Here is a 24,383-nt window from a genome sequence, read left to right as displayed (position 1 = left end):
GTCACCTAAAACTGATGGCAACCCCATGAGATTCTGGGGCAGGAAAGAGCATATTTACTTGATTCTAATGCACCATCGAGTTGAATGCACACCTCAATTTTCAGTAATAAGGTCTTGAGCCTTCTCTGCCAAGAGTGCTCATGCCACACCAAACTACAAATCCCAGGATCCCATAGCATAGAGCCGTGGCCATTCAATGAGAGATGGGGGTCCTTCAAATAGGAGCCAAAGGGGTTCCCGAAGCAGCTCCCCCTTTTGCTAGGATTACCATATTATGTGAATCGAATGCACAACCTAATTTTGGCGAGGCAATAGGGATGTGCAATTTTTCGTAAGTCGGATCAAATTCATTCACTCTGTGTCACTTATTTGAATCCCTAAATCTTCTTCCCATATCTTCTTGAGAATGTTGTTATTTGTTTCTCCCCCCCCCCCCTATTAATTTCAAGCTAAGGAAGGACGTACCAGAGCCCCTATCGATGCTATACATCCTCTCCAGCTTCTTCCGACGCCAGCTTGTCTCTCCCGCTTGGTGGTGGTGGTGATGGTGGTGGTGGTGATGGTGATGATGCTCCGGGGACGTGTCGGCCAATGGGACGCAGCCAGGACACTCCTTGGGGCCGGTCCAGTCGCTTTTGCAGCTCCGGCCAATGTCGTGGGAGCTGCCTCCGTTCTGAGATTGGGAACCGCGCTCGTCTCGCTCGTCGCCCTCCTCTCCATCGGCCGCCGCCTCCGTCACCGCTCCTTTGAGGACCACCAGCTCCATGCTCTCGCTCTGGTGCTGGGACAGCATGGGCCGCTCTCCGGAGATGGTGTAGACCCGGGGCTTGGGACCGCCTTCGCCCGGGAGCTTCTCCCCGCCGTCCTCCGAAAAGCTCCGCTCAAACTTGCCGTCCGAAATGAGCGACAGCCGACGCTTGTTCTGCGGAGCCGGAGGGAGCAGCTCGGGGGAGTCCTCTGGGCCCATGTAGGACTCCGCCAGCAAGTGGTCTGCAACACCAACACCAGCCCGCTATAGTTATTCCAGCAATATACAACAACAACAACAACAACAACATATAACAATATATAGCCTCCTTATCCAAAATTATTATTATAGATTTATTTGTACATAACATCACAGCACACATATATTGTATTATATTGTATTATTATTACTATTATTGTATTGTATTATTATTGCATGTACATGACAACACAGCACACATGCACAATAGGTCCAAGTGCCTGGGGTTCATCTCTGAATATTGGGCTCTTCCCAGGGGCCTAGGATATATTAGCAGTATTATATTACTATTATTATTATTATGGGTTGTATTATTATTTTATTATTATTATTATGTTTTATATTATTATATTTACATGTACATAACATTATTATATTTACATGTACCTAATATTGGGCTCTTCCCAGGGGCCTAGGCTATTATCAGTATTATTATGGGTTGTTGTATTATTATAATATTATACTATATATTATTATATTTAGATGTACATATATTTACATGGCTTGTACATCTAAATAATATTATATTTACAAGTACATAACATTATTATTATATTTACATGTACATAATATTGGGCTCTTCCCAGGGGGCTACGATATTAGTGGTATTATTAGATTGCTATTATTATTATTATTATTATTATTATTATTATTACATGTACACAATATTGGGCCCTTCCCAGGGGGCTAAGATATTAGCAGTACTATAAGATTGCTATTATTATTACTATTATTATTATGAGTTGTATTATTATATTTACATGTACATAACACTCTTAATATATTTACATGTACATAATATTGGGTTCTTCCCAGGTGCCTAGGATATTAGCAGTATTATTAGATTCCTATTATTATTACTATTATGGGTTGTATTATTATTATATATTATTATTATATTTGCATGTGGGTTAAAGCACTGAGCTGCTGAGCTTGTTGATCAAAAGGTCACAGGTTCGATTCCGGGGAGCGGCATGAGCTTCCGCTGTCAGCCCTAGCTTCTGCCAACCTAGCAGTTCGAAAACATGCAAATGTGAGTAGATCAATATGTACTGCTCCGGCGGGAAGGTAACGGCGCTCCATGTAGTCATGCCGGCCACATGACCTTGGAGGTGTCTACGGACAACGCTGGCTCTTCGGCTTAGAAATGGAGATGAGCACCACACCCCAGAGTCAGACATGACTGGACTTAATGTCAGGGGACTACCTTTACCTTTACCTTAACATTATTATATTTACATGTACACAATATTGGGCTCTTCCCTGGGGCCTAGGACATTCGCAGTATTATTAGATTGCTGTTATTATTACTATTATTATTATGGGTTGTATTATTATTATTATTATTATTATATTTACATGTACATAATATTGGACTCTTCCCTGGGGCCTAGGATATTAGCGGTATTATTAGATTGCTATTATTATTATTGGTTGTATTATTATTATATATAATTATTATATTTCCATGTACATAATATTGGGCCCAAGGGCCTAGAATATTAGTGTATTATTAGATTGCTATTATTATTACTATTATTATTATGGGTTGTATTATTATATATTATTATATTTACATGTACATAACATTATTTTATAACATTGCTATTATTATTATTATTACTATTATTATTATTATGGGTTGTATTATTATTATATTTACATGTACATAACAACACAGCACCCATCACATTAGGTCCAAGTGCCTAGGGTTTGGCTCTTCCTTTGCCGCCTCCCTCTTACCTGAACCATTCTTGCCTTCGGGGTGGTTTTGGGACAAGTAGTCTCCAAAGGCCCTTGCAGCGCTTTTGTTTGGACAGCGGATGGATGGAGAACATCAGAAGAGAGATAGAGAAAGAAAGACGGAAAGAAAGAAAGAGAGGAAAAAGAATGCAATTAATAACCATCACAATATGTTTGCAAAAATATCCAGTTCTCAAATGAACCCTCCAAGATCAGATGGGATGCAGGGCAAACCTTCTTCTGCCTTCATGCAGGAAAAGCACAATCAAAGCCCTCCCGACAGATGGCCATCTCACCTGTCATAGAATCATAGGATGCTAGAGTTGGAAGGAGCACCCAAAGGCCACCCAGTCTAACCTTCTTCTGTCTTAATGCAGGAAAAGCACACCATCCAAGCCCTCCCGACAGATGCCCATCCAGCCTCAGAGACATTAGCAGTATCATGGCGAAGGAGAGTTTTGGAATGATAGAGTTGGAAAGGAGCCTTAGAGGCCATCCAGTCTATCCCCCTTCAGCCTTCATGCAGGAAAAGCACAATCAAAGCCCACCCGACAGATGAACATCCAGCCTACCATGGGACCTTTAAATCCTAGAGTAGGAAATGGGCACTCAAAGGACATCTAGTCCAACCTACTTCTGCTTCATGCAGGGAAAGCACAATCAACACCCTCCCGACAGATGGCCATCCAGCCTCAAAGACATTAGAAGGTACATGGAGAAATAAAGCTATAGAATGATAGAGATGGAAGGGTCCATAAGAGGCCATCCAGTTCAACTTTCTCCAGCATTCATGCAGGAAAAGCACAATCAAAGCTCTCCCGACAGATGGCCATCCAGCCTCATAGACATTACTAGGTATATGCCGAAATAAAGCTATAGAATGATAGAGTTGGAAGGGCCCCTTAGAGCACATCCAGTTCAATCTTTGGCTTTCGTGCAGGAAAAGCACAATCAAAACCCTACCGACAGATGACCATCCAGCCTCATAGACATTAGTAGGTATATGCCAAAATAAAGCTATGGAATGATAAGAGTTGGAAGGATCCCTAAGAGGCCATCCAGTCCAATCTTCTTTGGCATTCGTGCAGGAAAAACACAATCAAAGCCCTCCTGACAGATGGCCATCCAGCCTCATAGACATTATGTATATGCAGAAATAAAGCTGTAGAATGATAGAGTTGGAAGGACCCCTTAGAGGTCATCCAGTCCAACCTTCACCAGCATTCATGCAGGAAAAGCACAATCAAAGCCCTCCCGACAGATGGCCATCCAGCCTCATAGACATTAGTAGGTATATACCAAAATAAAGCTATGGAATGATAAGAGTTGGAAGGATCCCTGAGAGGCCATCCAGTCTAATCTTCTTTGGCATTCGTGCAGGAAAAGCACAATCAAAGCCCTCCCGACGGATGGCCATCCAACCATAGAATCCTAGAGGGACACCCAATGGCCATCTAGTTCAACCTTCTGCCATGATGCAGGAAAAGCACAATCAAAGCCCTTCCGACAATAATTGTCTGCATTGGCATCGCTTTAAACGCAACAAGTGGACTAGGCCAGGCTTTGCGGCCATCGTGGGGATGTTTTTGGGCACGCACCGGCGCCTTTGCACATCTGCAACATCTTTACGACCGCAGACGATGGCTGGCGGGAGAGAGATGGCGCGTCCTCGTAGCCGCAGAACAAGGCAGGGCAGAGCGGCACCGTATTGTATATAAGCTCCCATAAAGGGTAGATCGGCTCACCAGAATGAGACACAACCTGGGTCAGTGGACAGAATCACGACCGGATGGAAAAGAAGGAAGGGGACTCATATCACCAAACCCATGACCTTCACTGCCCTGATTTGGTCACCGGGAAAGCTCTCTAGTTTCCGAGACCGAAACCATCCCTCCAAGGGAGCCTCTAAAGGGAAAGGACAGGTTTCCAATTGACATTAAGTCTAGTCGTGTCTGACTCTGGGGGTTGGTGCTCATCTCCATTTCTAAGCCGAGGAGCCGGCGTTGTCCGTAGACACCTCCAAGGTCATGTGGCCAGCATAACTGTATGGTACACACTTACCCGCCCGCCGGAGGGGTATCTATTGATCTACTCACATGTTTTCAAACTGGCAGAAGCTGGGGCTAACAGCGGGAGCTCACTCTGCTCCCTGGATTCGAACGGTCATCCTTTCAGTCCGCAAGGAACCGAAAGATTGGCACCTTACATTGTCCGTAGATGCCTCCAAAGTCACATGGCTGGCATGACTGCATGGAGCACCGTTACCTTCCCGCCGGAGTGGTACCAATTGATCTACTCACATATTTTCAAACTGCTAGGTTGGCAGAAGCTGGGGCTAACAGCGGGAGCTCACTCTGCTCCCTGGACTCGAACCGTCATCCGTTCAGTCCGCAAGGAATCAAAAGATTGGCACCTTACATTGTCCATAGACACCTCCAAAGTCACGTGGCATGCATGACTGCATGGAGCACCATTACCTTCCTGCTGGAATGGTATCTACTGATATACTCAAACTTGCATGTTTTCAAACTGCTAGGTGGGCAGAAGCTGGGGCTAACAGCAGGAGCTCACCCTGCTCCCTGGATTCGAACCACTGACCTTTTAGCCAGCAAGGGAGCCTCGACACTACCCTATACTGACCTTACATTATCCGTAGACGCCTCCAAAGTCACGTGGCCTACTCCCAGAAATCCTAACAGCTGGTAAACTGGCTGGGATTTCTGGGAGTTGTAGGCCAAAAACATTGGGGGACCCCAGGTTGAGAACCACTGCTTAGACCATGTTCTGACCATACATCCAGGGAACCACTGACCACATAGGGAAGCTGATGAAGGAACACAACGTACAAACTATCTATGGACACCCAAGAAAACCCAACAAATGCTACACTCAGCAAAGGACAAGAGGGATCCTCTCACCTCTGCAGGAGTCTCCCGTATACCAAGTCTACACAGAGACCACCAAATGCAAAAATGCCCAGACACGAATCAAGGAACATGAAAGGCACTGCAGACTGATCCAACCTGAGAAGTCAGCCATAGCAGAGCACCTGAGGAACCAACTTGGACACAAAATATTATTTCAGAGCACAGAAATGCAATTTGAAGATATGAGTCGGGGCTGAGCTCCCAGCTGTCAGTCCTAGCTTCTGCCTACATAGCAGTTCGAAGGCAAGTAATGCAAGTTGATCAATAGGTGGAAAGGTATAAGGGTGCCCCATGCTGGCAAAACGATCGGAGAAGTCTATGGACAACACACTCCTTGGAATGGGAAAATAGAAGAAGAGCATCTCTTCCACCGAGGTTTAAAATGTCACAAGTCGGTTTTCGGACAAATCGACCTACTTTCTCCATAGCGATTTAATAGGGCAACGTCTGATGCAAGGAAATAGTCTCTTCTGCAAACTATTTCTTGCTCCAAGCGGTGTGCGTGCATCAAACGTCCCTCCAGAAGCAAAGTTGCTGAGAGACCAAACCCCTTTCTCTCCAGACTCGTATTCTCAGTCCCAAATGACTTGGCCCAGGGCTTCCCAAGACAGTTAATTAAAACTCAGTGTCTCGGCCTAGACCTTGGCAAACAACAGAATTGTGGCACCAATTTGCAGGCACCTGGTGATCCCGAAAAGCAGCCGAGGAGTTTTGAAACTGGATGGCCGTCTGTTGGGAGGGCTTTGATGGTGCCTTCTTACATGGCAGAATGGAGTTGGACTGGATGGCCTTTGGAGTTCTTTCCAATATATAATACATATATATTATGATTAATTAATGAATTAAGAGAATACAGTTATAATGTATAGAAAAACCGCAAACAAGTGGTGTTCTTTATTTACTGTTATGGTTCTGGTGTTTTTTAATATTGGTAACCAGTACAAGTCTCCATAGGGACCCCAAACGCAACGCAACTCCACAGGGTCCCCTAGTTTTTGCATTTGGAGGCAAAGATGGTCTGAAATCGCTTTCTTCCAAGCAGGTTCCAGACAACAATAAAAGGACTTCATCCAATCTGGATTCTTTAGCGGAGTGGAAATTGATTGGAGCAGCCAGCCATAGTTTCGGAGACCCTCTTCCCTCCAAACCAACTGGCGAAATATTTCAGCCCTCATGTCAGCTGCTATTTCAGGCTGGCCAGACTAAAAATACAGAAGCGTGCTCATAGGAGAATCAAAGAGACAGAGTCCCAAGCCTGGGGAGATCAGGACCTGGTTTTGGGTTCCTTGCATAGCTGGAGGAATGAAAGAACTGGAACAAAGTAAGCAAGAGACACTGGCTCCATGGTTGCTGCTTCAACAATCAGGTTTGGAGGGAAAAGCTCACACTGGTCTCCAAAGTGGTACCAGGAACATCTACTGAGAAAGGACATCTAGTTCAGCCTCATCCTGCCACACAGTAAGGCACAATACAAACACTCCCGACAGATAGCCATCGAACTTCTGCTTCAAAACCTCCAGAGAAGGAGACTTCAAGGACTCAAAGAAACCAAACCCACTCTGAGGACTCGCCTGTTGTGAGCTGCTTTGAGTCTCCATATGGAGAGGAAAAGAGGGATAAAACAAACAAACAAACAAACAAAAACAACAACAATAATCTGGATGTCCTTTCTGGCAGGCCCAAACATTGTTCCCAGTTCAATCCCACCTGGAAGCCAGCACCAGGATGCACCTTTATTCCTAGAGCAGTCCTTCCTTGCTTGCGTGATTCCTTCCTTGCTTGCTTCTTTCCTTCCTTGTTTGCTTCTTTCCTTCCTTTCTTGCTTGCTTCTTTCCTTCCTTGCTTCCTTCCATCTTTGGATTCTTCTTTCCTTGCATCCTTCTTTCTTCCTTTCCTTCCTTCCTTGCATCCATCTTTCCTTGCTTCCTTCCTTTCTTGCTTTCGTTCCTTCCTTCCTTGCATCCTTCCTTGCGCCCATCTTTCCTTGCTTCCTTCCTTCCTTGCTTTCTTTCCTTCCATCCATCCTTTCCTTCCTTCCTTCCTTCCATCCATCCTTCTTTCCTTGCTTCTTGCTTTCTTTCCTTCCTTCCATCCATCCATCCTTTCCTTCATTCCTTTCTTGCACCCATCTTCCCTTGCTTCCTTCCTTGCTTTCCTTCCTTCCTTCCACCCTTTCCTTCCTTCCTTCCTTCCTTCCTTCCTTCCTTCCTTGTTTTCCTTCCTTCCATCCATCCTTCTTTCCTTGCTTCTTGCTTTCTTTCCTTCCTTCCATCCTTTCCTTCCTTCCTTCCTTCCTGTTTTCCTTCCTTGTTTTCCTTCCTTCCTTGCATCCTTCTTTCCTTCCTTCCATCCTTTCCTTCGTTCTTTCCTTGCAGCCATCTTTCCTTCCTTCCTTCCTTGCTTTCCTTCCTTACTTCCTTGCATCCTTCTTCCCTTGCTTTCCTTCCTTCCTTGCGTACTTCTTTCCTTCCATCCATCTTTCCTTGCTTCCTTCCTTGCTTTCTTTCCTTGCTTGCTTCTTTCTTTCCTTCCTTCCTTGCACCCATCTTTCCTTCCATCCATCCTTCTTTCCTTGCACCCTTCCTTGCTTCTTCCCTTCCTTCCTTCCTTCCTTCCTTCCTTCCTTCCTTGCTTGCTTGCTTCTTTCCTTCCTTTGACTTTTGGGCTTCCTTCTCACATCGCCTGACACAACATCTGCCCGCTGTTACCTTTCCGCCCACCTGGCGCCCTTTGTGCACGCTCCTGCAGTGATGCCAGGCTGGGCCCTGCTTCCCATGCATCCTCCTCCACGATTATTCAAAGCATTCCCGACTCCCCTGGAGGAGTTCCAAACCAAACAGACTTGCCACACCTTTCCCCCTTGGCTCCCGTTAGATGTACAGACACTCCTTTCTTGGGCACACAGAGAAAACACCTAGGATCCTCCCTGGATCCTATTATTTCCCCTGCCCTCCTTCAGATGTGAGGCGGGTTGAGAGATGGGGGCCTGTCTCACTTCACCCCTCAGCAATCCAAACTCCTTCTGGTTTCCAAAGGAGCTCCAAACCCAATTGTCCTCCTTTTCCCTCGGCTCCCTTTTTACGTATGGCTTTTTGCGCATAGACACTCCATTCTTTTGAGAGGAGGAATAGAAACCCACAAGTATCGTAGGACTCTTTTCTTTCCATGGGGGGAGATGGAGGGCCCACCTCGCGTGGCTTTAGCCACCACAACAGAGCCTTTCTCTCATAGCTTCTTTTTAACACAAAGACCCTCCAAGCTGTTCCTTGGCGCAAAGAGAAACCCAAACACACCCGATGACCTTTCTCTTGGAGAGGGATGGGTGCTCTCCTCACCCGACTGTGGGCACCACACTATTCTTGTTGTTGCTGTATTGGTTTGTATCCCTCTTTTATTATCTGCGATTGAGATGCAAACCCACAAACCACTGTCTCCTCCTCTAGCTTCATTCCTCTGCACGGCTTCTGAAGCACAACTGCTCCATTGGGTAGCTGTGAGTTTTCCGCGCTGTATGACCATGTTCCTGTAGCTTTCTCTCCTGATGTTTCACCTGCATCTGTAGCAAAGATCCTCAGAGGTCTGTGGGAATTCCACACAACTAACAATCAAGTGCCAGTTACAGGCAAAGGTTTTCCCTTGACATTAAGTCTAATCATGCCCGACTCTTGTGGGTGGTGCACACCTCCATTTCTAAGTTGAAGAGCCAGTGTTGTCCATATATGCCTCCTAGTTCATGCGGCCTGCATGACTGCATGGAGTGCTGTTACCTTCCCGTTGAAGCAGGACCTATTGATTTACTCACATTTGCATGTTTTTGAACTGCTAGGTTGGCAGAAGCTGGGGCTAACAGTGGGAGCCCACCCCACTCCCCAGATTCAAACCACTGACCGTTCAGTCGGCAAGTTCAGCGGCTCAGTGCTTTTAGCCGCTGCGCCACTGGAGGCTCCCAAGTGCCAGTTAACACCTCCCAAAGAAAGGATGCCCCCAGGCAACAACAGCCAGGCTTTGCAGCTGCAAGAATACTGCATTGCTAATCAAGCTGGCTAATTGTGACATTCTCACTTGCTTCAAACAGAGGAGAGTTCTTTCTCTCACCCTGGATATTAATCCACACACACACATATATTCACACATCCCACTTGCATCATTCCCATAGATCTCTGAACAAACCTCTGAGGATGCCATTAGCCACAGATGCATGTGAAACATCAGGAGAAAATGATGCTGGAACATGGCCATACAGCCTGAAAAACTCACAGCTACCCAGTCATAAAAGCTTTCGACAACAAACCTCACAACCGCTGAGGATGCCTGCCATAGATGTGGGCAAAATGTCAGGAGAGAATGCTGCTGGAGCATTGTCGTACAGCCCGGAAAACTCACAGCAACCCAGTGATTCCAGCCATGAAAACCTTCGACAACACAACTGCTCCATTCTTTGGCACAAAGAGAAACAGGAGGAAGAACAGGAGGAGGAAGAGAAAGGGGAAGGGAAGGAAGAGAAAGAAGAGAAGAAAGAGGAAGAAGAGGAAGAGGAGGAAGAACAGGAGGAAGAGGAAGAACAAGAGGAGGAAGAGAAGAAGTGGAAGAGGAGGAGGATGAAGAGGAAGAAGAAGAGGAAGAGAAAGAAAAAGAGGAGGAGGAGGAAGAGGAAGAAGAGTAGGAGGAGGGAAAAGAGGAATAGAAGAGGAGGTGCAAGAGGAAGAAGACGAGGAGGAAGAGAAAGAAAAAGAGGAGAAAGAGAAAGAAGAAGAAGAAGAGGAAGAAGAGGAGGAGGAGGATGAAGAGGAAGAAAAAGAGGAAGAGGAGGAGGAGGAGAAAGAGGAAGAGAAGAGGAGGAGGTGCAATAGGAAGAAGACGAGGAGGAAGAGAAAGAAGAAGAAGAAGAGAAAGAGGAAGAAGAGGAGGAGGAAGAGAAGAGGAGGTGCAAGAGGAAGAAGACGAGGAGGAAGAGAAAGAGGAAGAAGAGGAGGAGGAAGAGAAAGAGGAAGAAGAGGAGGATGAAGAGGAAGAAGAGGAGGAAGAAGAGGAGGAGGAGAAAGAGGAAGAGAAGAGGAGGAGGAGAGGAGGTGCAAGAGGAAGAAGAGGAGGAGGAAGAGAAAGAAGAAGAAGAAGAGGAGGATGAAGAGGAAGAAGAAGAAGAGAAAGAGGAAGAAGAGGAGGAGGAAGAGAAAGAGGAAGAGAAGAGGAGGTGCAAGAGGAAGAAGAGGAGGAGGAAGAGGAAGAAAAAGAGGATGGGGAGGATGAAGAGGAAGAAGAAGACGAGGAGGAGGAAGAGGAGAAAAAGGAAGAGGAGAAAGAGGAAAAAGGGGGGGGGATAAGGCCCTTCCTGACCTGGCTTTGCCCGCCACAGCCATTGCCTTTCTCGCCTGCCTCCCTTTTTACGCACGGATTTTTACGCGCAGCCGATGCATCCTCTGCCTGCAGAAAGCCACCCAAATGTCTCCAAACAAACCTCCTTTTGCCCTTTCCTCTTTTTTTCTCCAGCCCTGGGGTGTTTGGGAAGGTTGGACCTGCGGCCTCTCCTGACCCTCAAGTCCCAGTCGTGACTGGAACCAAACCCAAGCAGAGATCGGGCGCACCATCGCCCTCTTTCCTCCTTTTCCCCTTCGTCCTTCCTTGAGGCAGGGCTTTCTACGCCCAGCTGCTCCGGCATTGGCACAGGGAGGCACCCCAAAGGCACCCGGGGACCTCTCCTTTCGTCTTGGGGAGGGATTTGGGGTCTGCTCCACCTGCCTTTCGCCCCCAAGCCATTGCTTTGCTCCTTTTTACGCACGAAGCTTTTACGCACGACTCTTCTGCGCACAGCTGCTCCCTTCTTTGGCGCAGGAAAGGGACCCAAAGGCACCCGGAGGGAGACCTCCTTCTCCAGCTCTTTTTTACAGGAAGGGGGGAGAGGTTTGGGTGCCAAGAGCTGGCCTCTCCCAACCCACCCCCCTTCCCCCCTTCCCCCCAATCCCAAAACATCCTTGGAGCTTTTCCTCGCCCTCTCCAAGGAGATCCAAACCCAAACAGACCTGAAACGCGCCACTGTTTCTCTTTTTACGCACGGCTTTGGGCGCCCTTCTCTCGGCCCAAAGAGACCCCCCTTGGCCCCCCACCTCTCCAGGCACCCCAGGGAGGCTTCTCCTGGCCCTGGGGGAGGGCCCAAGGACCCCTCCTCACCGGACTTTGGCTGCCACCGAGGCCACGGCTTCGTTGCGGAGCGAGCGGCGCTTGGAGACGGCGGTGCCCATGGTCTCCAAAAAGGGGCTTCATCATCCGCCCATGCCGCCCCTTCCTGGGGCCTGGGGGAGAAGGGGAGGGGGTCCAAGGGGGGCTCTCCTCCTCCTCCTCTTCTTCTCCTCCTCCTCCGGCTCTGGGCTCCAAGTCAGCCCCGCAGCATCATCATCACCATCATCATCCTCATCGCCTCCTCCTCCTTCTTCCACTCCAAAGCAGAGTGGCGCTGGAGAGGCGAAAGAGGAGGAGGAGGAGGAGGAGCAGCCGGCTTTGGCCGCCCATTGACTGCAGCTCCCAAGAGGTGGAGCCTAGGAACCCAGCCCCCCTCCCAACCCCCTCCCAAATATACCTATATTTGAGGAGAGCAAGAGACAAGAGACACCCCGCCCCCATTGCTATCCCTTCCCCCAAAGGATAGGAACTGCTCTCCTCTTTCTTCTTCCCCAAACCTCTGAGGATGCCTGCCACAGATGCAGGTGAAATGTCAGGAAAGAATGCTTCTGAAACATGGTCAGACAGCCTGGAAAACTCACAACAACTCAACAAAGGATTCCCCCAGGCGATAAGACACCACCAATGAAACTGTCAGGAGAGAATGCTTCTGGAACAGGGCCAGACAGCCTGGAAAACTCACACCAACCCAACAAAGGATTCCTCCAGGCAGTAAGACGCCACCAATGAAACTGTCAGGAGAGAATGCTTCTGGAACATGGCCAGACAGCCTGGAAAACTCACACCAACCCAACAAAGTATTCCTCCAGGCAGTAAGACGCCACCAATGAAACTGTCAGGAGAGAATGCTTCTGGAACAGGGCCAGACAGCCTGGAAAACTCACACCAACCCAACAAAGTATTCCTCCAGGCAGTAAGACGCCACCAATGAAACTGTCAGGAGAGAATGCTTCTGGAACAGGGCCAGACAGCCTGGAAAACTCACACCAACTCAACAAAGGATTCTCCCAGGCAGTAAGATGCCACAAATGAAACTGTCAGGAGAGAATGCTTCTGGAACATGGCCAGACAACCTGGAAAACTCAGAACAACTCAACAAAGGATTCCTCCAGGATTTGAAGAGGCACTAATGGAGGGCGAAAGAGAGAAACGTGCCAAGAGGAAGGCACGTCAAGCCAACCCCAACCAGGACCGCCTTCCACCTGGAAACCAATGCCCTCACTGCAGGAGAAGATGCAGGTCAAGAATAGGGCTCCACAGTCACCTATGGACCCACCCTGGAAGACTATCCTACTCGGACAACGAGGGATTGCCTAAGTAAGTAAAGTAAGTAAGTAAGTAAGGGTGTAAAGAGGCCGGATTAAGACTTTTCAAGGCCCTCAGCACAAAAATAAGTCGCCATCCCACCATCTAAGTCAACATATCAACAAAACAAACAAACTTTCCTTGTTGCTGGTATAGGAAACTTACTGCAAAATGAAAGATGCTCCACTCCAAATGCCTTCTTTAGTAATGTTATGAGCTTCACCTGCAGGTGACTCACCTGTTTTGAATTAAGACTCTGACCAATGGAAATACAAGTGGCTCATCAGGCCAAGTCGTACAACCTAGGCTTATGGGAACTTTAGGAATTGTGGGAGTTGAAGTCCAATACACCTGGAGGGCCAAAGTTTGTCCATGCCTCATCTAGGCTCATGGAAACCTCACATTCTTTGGCAGGGAAGGCAACAGATCTTGAAGAACTACAACTCCCAGGGTCCAATAGCCCTGAGCTCAACTGCATTCACTCTACAGTGTAGCTTCACATAAGCATCAATAGGATCGCAGAGTTGGAAGGGAACCCCAAAGGTCATCCAGCTCACCTCCATTTGTGCCAGGCAAAAAGATATGATGCAATCCCTCCCATAAGATGGTCATCTAGCCTCCGTAGAATCATAGAAGGGAAATTCGGCCCCTTTCTACCAAGAAAGACACCAACGAATCCCTCCCGACAGATAGCCATCCAGCCTGTTGTTTTTTTTAAAGGAGACTCCACTGGACTCCCAGGTAGAAGATTCCTGTATTTATGAATCTGGCACCAAAACAGACAAGGGTTCTTTCTTTCTCCTACCCTGGGCATTATTCCACACTCCCTATACCTGTGGATCTGGGCGGGAGGCAGACTGCGTCGGATAATACAGAACATTGGAAAAGCGAAGGTTGGATAAGCGAGACTCTACTGTAATAATAATAATAGTAATAATAATAATAATAGGCCCTGCCCAGAAAAATCTTTTGTGTTTTAATGTCTGATTTTATATTGTTGTGTTGCGATTATATTGTTTTGCATTTTATGTATTTTATTTTTTGGTTTTATTATGTTCCTGTGTTATATTGTTGTGTATTATACTGATGGGCATGGCGTCATGTAAGCTGCACCGAGTCCCCTTGGGAGAGATGGAGCAGGGTATAAATAAAGTATTATTATTATTATTACTATTATTATTATTAATACTATTACTATTATTATCTTTATTTATACCCTGCCACCATCTCCCCAATGGGGACGTGGGGTGGCTAACAAGAGGCCAAGCCCTTCTACAAATACAATCCAACACAGTAAATTCCAAATACAAGAACAAATACATCAAAAAATTAAATAAAATATACATTAAGCCAGTGTTTCTCAACCTTCCTAATGCCGAGACCTCTTAATACAGATCCTCATGTTGTGGTGACCCCCAACCATAATATTATTTTCATTTGCTACTGATATTATAATTATATATTTTATATTACATATAATATTACTAATAATATTACAATATAATAATGCAATATAGTAATATTTAATACTGATATTGTAGTATGCTAATAAAATAATATATTGTATGTATATATGTCTTGTAAGCCACTCTGAGTCCCCTTTGGGGTGAGAAGGGCGGCATCAAAATGTGGTAAGTAAATAAATAAATAATGTAAATATCTTATAAGCAGAATGTATCTTCATTCACTGGACCAAATTTGGCAGAAATGACCGATACGCCCAAATTCGATTACTGGTAGGGTTGGACTGAATTTGTCATTTGGGAGTTGTAGTTGCTGGGATTGATAGTTCAGCTACAATCAAAGAGTATTCTGAACTACACCAACAATGGAATGGAACCAAACTTGGCACACAGAACTCCCACGTTTGGTTTGGTGGGCACTGACCTTGAGTTTGGGAATTGTAGTTCACCTACATCCAGAGAGCACTGTGGACTCCAACAATGATGGATCTGTACCAAACTTGGCTCGAATACTCCATATGCCCAAATGTGAACACTGGTGGAGTTTGGGGGAAATAGACCTTGACATTTGGGAGTTGTAGTTGCTGGGATTGATAATTCACCTACAATCAAAGAGCATTCTGAACTCCAACAACAATGGAATTGAACCAAACTTGGCACACAGAACTCCCACGACCAACAGAAAATACTGGGAGGGTTTGGTGGGCATTGACCTGAGTTTGAGAGTTGTAGTTCACCTACATCCAGAGATCAACGTGGACTCCAACAATGATGGATCTAGACCAAACTTGGCTCGAATACTCAATACACCCAAATGTGAACAATGGTAGATTTTGGAGAAAACAGACTTTGATATTTGGGAGTTGTAGTTGCTGGGATTTATAGTTCACCTACAAAATACTGTGTATTTTGTAGGTGAACCCCCCTAGGACTCCCGACCCCCAGGTTGAGAAACGCTGCATTAAGCCATTCTTTACTTATAGTGACTCTAATGAAGTTGTTTTCTGGGCAAGGCTTGTTCAGAGGAAGTTGGCCATTGCCACCCTTTTGAGGCTGAGAGAGTGTGACTTGCCCAATGGGTTTCCATAGTTTAGGAAGGATTCAAACCCTAGTCCAATGGGCCAAACATGGCTGGGGATAAATGGCCAAGGATTTGCAACGGAGAAGCCTTTCTTTTGAGTTTGCGAATGGCTCAGGTTTAGCGCATCCTCGTTTTTTATTCCTGAATGAGGAAAAGGAATAGAGCCAGGAAGACGTTTAAGTCCAACCGAACAGCCTTGAATTCCCCGCAACATTAAGAAGCCGCCCAATGAAATTAGGGAAGGATAATGGGCCCCAAACTCTCATCTTGCCTTGATGGATCTCCTCCAAAATCTATCAAGACGAGAAGATCATGCCCAAGTTTAATGACTGCGCCAAAGATTATTAATTGCACGCCACTTGAAGGAACAAAAGGCAATTAAACAGGGCGGTGCGTGTTAATTCGACGCGTTGGGCTCAGAAGCAACCCAAACCGATTGCCGGAGGAGTTGAATTTATCCTATTAGGGAGGCAAACAAGTATGCTAGCGGTAAAGCAAATTAGCTGTACTGTGGATATTTCTATGCTATTAGAATGACTTCCGCAAATTCAAATTTAGGTTGTAAGGCCCTTGAGGAATGGGAAAACTTTGACCCTCCAGGTGTCTTGGACTTCGACTTCCACAATTCCTAACAACCGATGACTTGTGGCATGTTAAACCCATCGAGTTGGAAGAGGCCTCCAGAGGCTATCCAGTCCAACTCCATCCTGCCATAAAGGAAAACACAGTCAAAGCACTCCCGACAGATGACTATCCAGTCTGTGTTGTCAAAATCTTTTATGGCCAGAATCATTGGGTTGCTGTGAATTCTGAGCAACACAATTCCAAGGAGGATATTGACAAATTGAGCATGAGCAACAGTGTGAAGCAGTGGCTTTAAAAGCCAATGCTATTCTAGGCTGGACCAATAGAAGTTCAATGTTTACATCAGGCATGGGCAAACTTTGGCCCTCCAGGTGTCTTGGACTTCAACTCCCACAATTCCTAACAGCCTATACAGCTTCTAGAAGCCCCCACCCATCCTGCATCATCATCATCATCATCATCATTGAATACAAACGGAAAGGGAGAGGTATGAGGGGTGTTCATTAAAGATTTTCCCCTGACCCACTTCTCTTTATCACAAGATGCTGAAACTGCTCATGTGGAATGATATAAATCTCTATAGGTTACATGCCAATTTACAACTCAGAACTGATAATGGTCTTGATTTTACAGGTGCTGAAGTGGTGTGAGGTTTGAGAATGGACCCAGTGGAACTCAGAGCAGTCCTCAAGTTCCTTTACTCGAAAGTCCGCACACCAAAGGAGACGTTCGATGAGATGGAAGAGGTTTATGGGGAGGATTCCCCATCAGATAATGGAGTCACAAACTGGCATCGTTCATTCCAATGTGGTCAGACTTTGGTGGAAACAGCTCCAATTCCAGGGCGACCCTACTCTGCTACTGATGAACACACCATCCAGCAAATGGAGGTCGCCATTTTGGAAAATAATTGTGTAACCCTTCGCCACTGAACCCAAAATGTCAAGATGAGTGTGGGGTCCATGGAAAAAAATCACTCAAAACCATTTTTCCATGCATAAGGTATCGCTCCCTGGGTCCCCTGGCTGCTCACACCTTTCCAGAAGCAGGAACGAGTCAAATGCTCTCAGGATCTCTTGACATGTGCCATGGAAACCAGGAGGACTTTCTTCACAGACTGATCACACAGGAGGAAAGCTGGGTCCATCACTCTGATCCTGAGACTCAAGTCCAGTTGATGCAATGAAAGCATCCTGACTCACCACCTTCAAAGAAGGCACATGCCCAACTCTCGGCAGGCAAGGTCACGCTCACAGTATTTTGGGACCAGCACGGAGTAGGATGTATGGATTTCCTAGCAAAGGGGACCATCACTGGGGCAGATGAGACTTTGCTTCTGCGGAAATTGCGGGAGGCCATCCAAACCAAGAGACAATGTGGTATGCTCACCAAAAGTGTCTGCCTTCTGCAAGTCGATTAACCCGTTCACAACTTACCTGTTGCCCGGTTCTGGCCCTACATACCTATCCGAACGTATCTCGGCCTATCAGCCCACCAGGACCCTTAGATCTTCAGGAGAAGCCCTTCTCTCTATCCCACCTGCTTCACAGGTGCGGCTCGTGGGAACGAGAGATAGGGCCTTTTCTGCGGTGGCCCCCCGGCTTTGGAATGCCCTCCCTACTGATTTAAGATCAGCCACCTCGCTAATGGCATTTAGGAAAAAACTAAAAACTTGGATGTTTGAGCAAGTCTTCAATTGACCTTCATTGTGATGTTTTATCTGACCATGGATTAGCAATCAAGACAACGAATTGGATGATGATTTTAACTATGAGATGTCCCGATCTGTATTGGTGGCCCAATACTGCGTATGTTTTTTGTATGTATTCTCAAAATTTTAGTTTTCTATGCTTAGTGAATTGTATATTTTAACATTGTATATTTTAACATGTTGTAAACCGCGATGAGTCGCCGCACGGGCTGAGATATCGCGGTATACAAGCATACCAATAAATAAATAAATAAATAAATAAATGGAGGAAGCATGTGCCTCTGCCTTTGAAATCCTCCCACATCCCTGATTAACCCTACTTTGCTCCATCGGACTTACACCTCTTTCCAACAAGGAAGTTATTTTTGAAGGGCAAGCCTTTCTCAGGTGATGAGACTCTGATTTCCAAAGTCACAGCATGGCTTTTAGAGCAACCTGTCAACTTCTCCAAGCGAGGTGTTTACAGTGGCTTAAAAAGATGGGAGAAGTGTGTGTCCCTTGGTGGCACCCATGGAGAGAAGGACTCAGAAGTGGGCCAAGTTGCATTGCTCTCCACCCACAGGAAGAGGGTCAGGGGAAATCTTTAATGAACACCCCTCGTATGTTGAACTCCATGGTTTCACACCGAGGCAGCATTGGGGGCTGTGTGGTGGTTGTTGGGGTATGGAGGGATAGGTGTGTTGTTTTGTGCTGTGTGCAGGGGAAGGTGTAGAATTTCGTTGTGCAATAGCAAAACAACAAATAAAACTATTCTATTCTGCTTTGGACAAGCTTCACTTGGAATAATATTATGTCCAATTTCACTTGGAATAATATTATGTCCAATTTCACTTGGAAAAATATTATGTCCAATTCGAGAAGGATATTCACAAACGGGAAGGTGGCCAAATGGTCCAAGGTCTGGAAGATCCATTGAGCGGCTTCAGGAGTTCTCAAAGCGGCTCCGACCTTCCAAGCAATTTAGAACATATCACATATAAATATTAAAACAAAATCAAACACACCAACTCATTATAAATGGCTGAAACGTTATCTTCTTTGGCAAGCCCAAATAGCCATGCTGTCCATGCTCATGCTGCCGTGGGTCTTTATAGGAGCGCCAAACATGTCTTTTCTTCACGCCGTGAAAGAGCAAAGCACTCGACGATCAAGACTGGACGTCTCAGCGCTGAGATCACGCCGCTGTCAGGCAAAGGGAACATTGTGCGGGGTTGTGTTTGTCTCCAAGAAATGTGAGACTTGAAAAAGAGACGGTCGATGTGTAGGCATTCGGAGACGGGATTCAAAACCTGACATTTCCCAACAGATGGACTTGGGTTTGCTTTGCTGTTCGCGTTGAAGACGAAAAGGAGAAAAAGAAATGCCAAACTTCCTTGAAGTCAAGGCTGCCTTATGTGGAAATTCGTCTTTCTGAATTTCATGGAATCATAGAGTTGGAAGAGACCTCTCCAAACAGTCCAAGAAGAAGGAAATCACATTCCAAACACTCCTGACAGACGGCCATCCAGGCTCTGTTTCAAAGCCTCCAAAGAAGGAGCCTCCACCACACTCCGGGGCAGAGAGTTCCACTGCTGAACGGCTCTCACAGTGAGGAAGTTCAGGATTCTATGAGCTAGTGGAGGTGGAGAATGGGACACAATTCAAGGCAAATATATAGAATCCTAGAGTTGGAGGAGGCCTCGTGGGCTATCCAGTCCGACCCCATTCTGCCAAGAAACAGGAAAATCACATTGAAAGCACCCCCAACAGATGGCCATCCTGCCTCTGTTTCAAAGCCTCCAAAGAAGGAGCCTCCACTACACTCTGGGGCAGAGAGTTCCACTGCTGAACAGCTCCCACAGTGAGGAAGTTCTTCCTCATGTTCAGGTGGAATCTCCTTCCTGCAGTCTGAAGCCATTATTCCATTGCATCCTAGTCTCCAGAGCAGCAAAAAACAAGCTTGCTCTCTCCTTCCTAGAATTTCCCCTCACTTCCTGATCCATGGCCATCATCATGTCTCCTCTCAACCTTCTCTTCTGCAGGCTAAACATGCCTAGCTCTTTCAGCCACTACTCACAGGGGTTGTTCTCCAGGCCTTTGATCAATTTGTGTCGGCCTTCCCTTGTCAACAACACCCTTAAATTGCAATGCCCTAAATTGTGTTAAGGCATGTAAAAATCAGTTGGTGTGTGTTAACTGAAAAATGCAAAGCACAAAGCCAATTGGTTGGGCTATGCCTGGGGAGCTAGCTGAGCCTGGGAGTTTGGGCAACAGTTACATATCTAGGCTGTGCTGCATAGGAGCTTGCACAGAGAGAGAAAGTTTTGAGTTCTTGCTTCATGAGCTGCTGGAAGATGTTCCACATGGACACCCAAATACCATTTGAATCTCTCTCAAAGGACATTGTGTGAGTGAATGCAACTGTTCATATGACTGTATATATGTTGCTCTGCATTACAAAGAGTAGACTTCTTGTTCTTTACTGATCATCTGCATGGCATAAAGCAAGACAGTGTGTGGACTGGTAAAAGCATGAACTGCGCATGATTTTTATTCCGCCACAAATTGAACACAACGTGATCCAGATACCATGGCTGAATAGAGGGGTAGCATGACTTCCCTGGATCCAGACCAGGCATTTGGCCCTCCAGGTTTTGGACTTCAACTCCCACAATTCCTAACAGCCGGTAGGAATCCCCTCCAGTATGCTCAGTTGGTCAAGGGAGTTCTGTATGCCAAGTTTGGTCCAGACCCATCATCGGCAATCATCAATGTTTCTGGATGTCAGTGAACTATAACTCCCAGAAATGAAACTCAGTTCCCTCAAAATCCCTCCAGTATATTCCGTTGGTCATGGGGGTTCTGTGTGCCAAGCTTGATCCAGGTCCATCATCGGTTGGGTTCACAGAAATCAAGATCAGTGGCCCAAAGCTAGTGTCGTCCTGAGGAGAGTGAAGCACACCTCTGTTTGAGAGAAGCCTTGTGTGAGAGAGCTCCAGTATGAAGGTTGCTGCATGCAAAGCTACTCTGTATTTGTTTATTTGTGTTAAGTAAACCTTGTTGTTGTAAGTAGTGCAACCATATTCTTTGACTTATGGAAGAGATCACATTGGTCTGTGTGATTTTTGTTCTTTTGATCACTTTGGGCTACTGGTGCTGGGTCACGCTGCTGCTGATAAGTTACTCTGCTGTACATTTATGAGGAGGGTCTTTTGTTAAGAAGCCCACTCGCCCAACACGTTTTACGCAAGGGTCTTTCATGTTTGGTGTCTAGATTTTTATTGTTTTCCACAATAACACCGGGGAACGGATGACCCAGATCTGTAAGACCCATGAGGACTTGCGAAAGCCAAAACAACACAAACCGCCGGGGTCTCAAAAGAGTTTAGGAAAGCAGAGACTTCAATCCAATAATGTCCTTTCTGTCGGTGGGTGATTCAATTGCTGCCATCACCGTCGAGTCGCCTCCCGACAGATGGTTCCGTTATCACACGCTCCCTCGGATGCCGGCACAGAACATCCCAATGCGTGTATATGTTAACATTCAAGCTTCCTGCTCCGTGCCGGCGGAACCTTTCATTCCCAGTTGTGGATGTCAACAGACAAGGAAAATAAACTCAGAGAGGCAGAGCTAGGGTGCCAAAAACCAACCGCCCCCAAATTCACTGACAGACACAAAGACATATGATCACAACTTCGTCCTCTTACTCAGCGAGTAAAGAGCGATGTGTGCTATGAACCTCTTGCTTTTGGGAAATAAGAATCTGCTCGGGATGAGATGCATTGCAAAAGATTTTGGGGAGTTGCAACCCAAGGGATGGCATGATTCGAGAGAGAGTATTCACTTCATCTGTAGGTGCAAAACTGTGAGAGGTTGGGAGTTGTATTAACACCCCAAGAAAAGCTGGGATATGTATCAGCGCCCCAAAGAAAGCTGGAAATTGCGTTAGCACCCCAAGGAAAGCTGGGAGTTGTATTAGCACCCCAAAGAAAGCTGGAAATTGTGTTAGCACCCCAAGGAAAGCTGAAAGTTGTATTAGCACCCCAAGGAAAGCTGGGAGATGGATTAACCCTCCAAGGAAAGCTGGGATATTCATTAACCCTCCAAGGAAAGATGGAAGATTCATTAACCTGTCAGTATGTAATGTTATCTAGAGTGAAAATTGCTGATGTGATTTCAGAAATGCACAAGTTAATACATAGAGATGTGTAGTATTGGTAGAGTGTCACTTTTGGAGGTTCTTGTGCAGGCCGGAAAAGAAAGGCTGATAAGAAAGGTACGTGCTTCTTGCAGCGTGTCCGAGATGTGAGCGGAAATGATTGATGATTCCCTTGAATACATATATTGTAAAATTAAGTGCCGTTTTCCGGTGAAAGCTGAATCGAAGGAGTCTGGTGTTTTTATCACTTTGTGGCTTCCAGGAAGAAATTGGGAAGGTCGAAGCAACTGAGATAAGAAAGGTGATTTATCTCAGTTTACGGGTTATGGGCCCAGCACGCTTCCACTCCAAGCAAAGCTGGGAGATGCATTAGCACCCTAAGAAAAGCCAAGAGATGAATTAACACTCCAAGGAAAGCTGGGAGATGTATTAACACTCCAAGGAGATACATTAGCCCCCTAAGAAAATCTGGGAGATATATTAACCCTCTGCGGAAAGCTGGGGGATGGATTAACTCTCCAAGGAAAGTTGGGAGATGTATTAGCACCCTAAGAAAAGCCGAGAGATGTATTAGCATCCCAAATTGTATTAGCACTCCAAGGAAAGCTGGGAGATGGATTACAATTAACTAACAAGGGTTATGGGCCCAGCATGCTTCCACTCCAAGGAAAGCTGGGAGATGCATTAGCACCCTAAGAAAAGCCGAGAGATGTATTAGCACTCCAAGGAATGCTGAGAGATGTATTAACACTCCAAGGAAAGCTGAGAGGTGTATTAATACTCCAAGGAGATACATTAGCCCCCTAAGAAAATGTTGGAGATATCTTAACCCTCTGAGAAAATCTGGGAGATGTATTGACCCTCCAAGGAAAGCTGAGAGATGTATTAATACTCCAAGGAGATACATTAGCCCCCTAAGAAAATGTTGGAGATATCTTAACCCTCTGAGGAAAGCTGGGGGATGGATTAACCCTCCAAGGAAAGTTGGGAGATGTATTAGCACCCTAAGAAAAGCTGAGATGTATTAGCATCCCGAGTTGTATTAGCACCCCAAGGAAAGCTGGGAGACGGATTTCAATTTACCAACAAGGGTTATGGGCCCAGCACGCTTCCACTCCAAGGAAATCTGGGAGATGCACTGGCAACCTAAGAAAAGCCGAGAGATGTATTAACACTCCAAGGAAATCCGAGAGAAGTATTAACACTCCAAGGAAAGCCAAGAGAAGTATTAACACTCCAAGGAAAGCTGGGAGATGTACTAACACTCCAAGGAGATACATAAGCACCCTAAGAAAATCTGGGAGATGTATTGACCCTCTGAGGAACGCTGGGAGATGGATTAACCCTCCAAGGAAAATTGGGAGATGTATTAGTGCTCCAAGGAAAGCTGAGAGATGTATGAACACTCCAAGGAAAATTGGGAATACATTAGAAAAGCTGAGAGATGTATTAGCACCCTTTTAAAAACCCTGTAGTTTTATTAGCACCCTAGGAAATCTCAAGGGGATTCATCCTTCCACCCCATTGCAAAAAAACGCTTCCAAATTTTGCTTTGGGGGCATTTCTGCCATGTTTCTCAGTCCTTCTAAGCCATTTCAACAATAAGTAACCAGAAGTCACTCCTGGGTCACTCCCAGTTTTAAGAAAAGGCCTTCCTTAGACCTAAAAGCGGTCTAGAGATGGATGAATTCATAGAGGGGAAATATTTTTGACCCCTGGGAGGTTCTGGGAACCACAAAAAAAACCCCTCCAAAAAAATCCCAACCAATACAAAAATGGCTCCCGGGAGCCGTCTGATGCTTGTAGACGACATCGTCTCAACTGGTTTGCTCCTTCCTGCCATCCCTGGCTTTAGGCGATAAGAAAGGAAAAGACACGGCTGCGTCTCGAGACCAGTGAAGATTGTAATGGCAGGGATGCACAAGGGCGCATGGGTGACCAACCGTTGCAGAGTCCCAAAGCTGTTTTGTGCGGCTCCGTCATGCCGTTTGCTCACTGTCCTGGTTGTTGGCGACGGCATGCTTCCGGAGCCGGACCTCTGGATCCTGCTGGGAGCAAGAAGGGAGACAAGAGGTATCGCTCAGAGACAGGCCTTGAGCATAAGAAGAATACATTCAACTACGTGTTGTCCAAGGCTTTCATGGTCGGAATCAATGGGTTGCTGTGAGTTTTCCGGGCTGTGTGGATATGAAGCATTCTCTCCTGACATTTCGCCCACATCTACAGCAGGCATCCTCAGAGGTTGTGAG

At 46.2% G+C, this 24,383-nt stretch overlaps 2 protein-coding genes across 3 annotated transcripts in view; both read right to left on the bottom strand.

Moving 5' to 3' along the window:
- NSMF (NMDA receptor synaptonuclear signaling and neuronal migration factor) overlaps window positions 1-12,148 on the bottom strand; it is a 39,228-nt gene extending 27,080 nt beyond the window's left edge. The window contains exons 1-3 of the mRNA XM_060757435.2: window positions 11,842-12,148; window positions 2,750-2,811; window positions 466-990 (exon numbers count right to left, since the gene is read on the bottom strand). Coding sequence (XP_060613418.2) covers window positions 466-990; window positions 2,750-2,811; window positions 11,842-11,912 — 658 coding nt within the window. The 5' untranslated portion in view covers window positions 11,913-12,148. The remainder of the gene's footprint in view (window positions 1-465; window positions 991-2,749; window positions 2,812-11,841) is intronic.
- An 11,444-nt stretch (window positions 12,149-23,592) lies between these two features.
- PNPLA7 (patatin like phospholipase domain containing 7) overlaps window positions 23,593-24,383 on the bottom strand; it is an 88,004-nt gene continuing 87,213 nt past the window's right edge. The window contains exon 35 of one of the 2 annotated variants that reach the window (XM_060757436.2): window positions 23,593-24,182. In XM_060757436.2, coding sequence (XP_060613419.2) covers window positions 24,114-24,182 — 69 coding nt within the window. In that variant the 3' untranslated portion in view covers window positions 23,593-24,113. The remainder of the gene's footprint in view (window positions 24,183-24,383) is intronic. The other variant, XM_060757437.2, reaches the window with a different exon arrangement.

The sequence above is a fragment of the Anolis sagrei genome, chromosome 11 (genome assembly GCF_037176765.1).
Source record: "Anolis sagrei isolate rAnoSag1 chromosome 11, rAnoSag1.mat, whole genome shotgun sequence".
NCBI classification, from domain to species: Eukaryota; Metazoa; Chordata; class Lepidosauria; order Squamata; family Dactyloidae; genus Anolis; species Anolis sagrei.
Note: the sequence above shows the minus strand (reverse complement) of the source record. Positions and strands in the feature narration are given on the sequence as shown.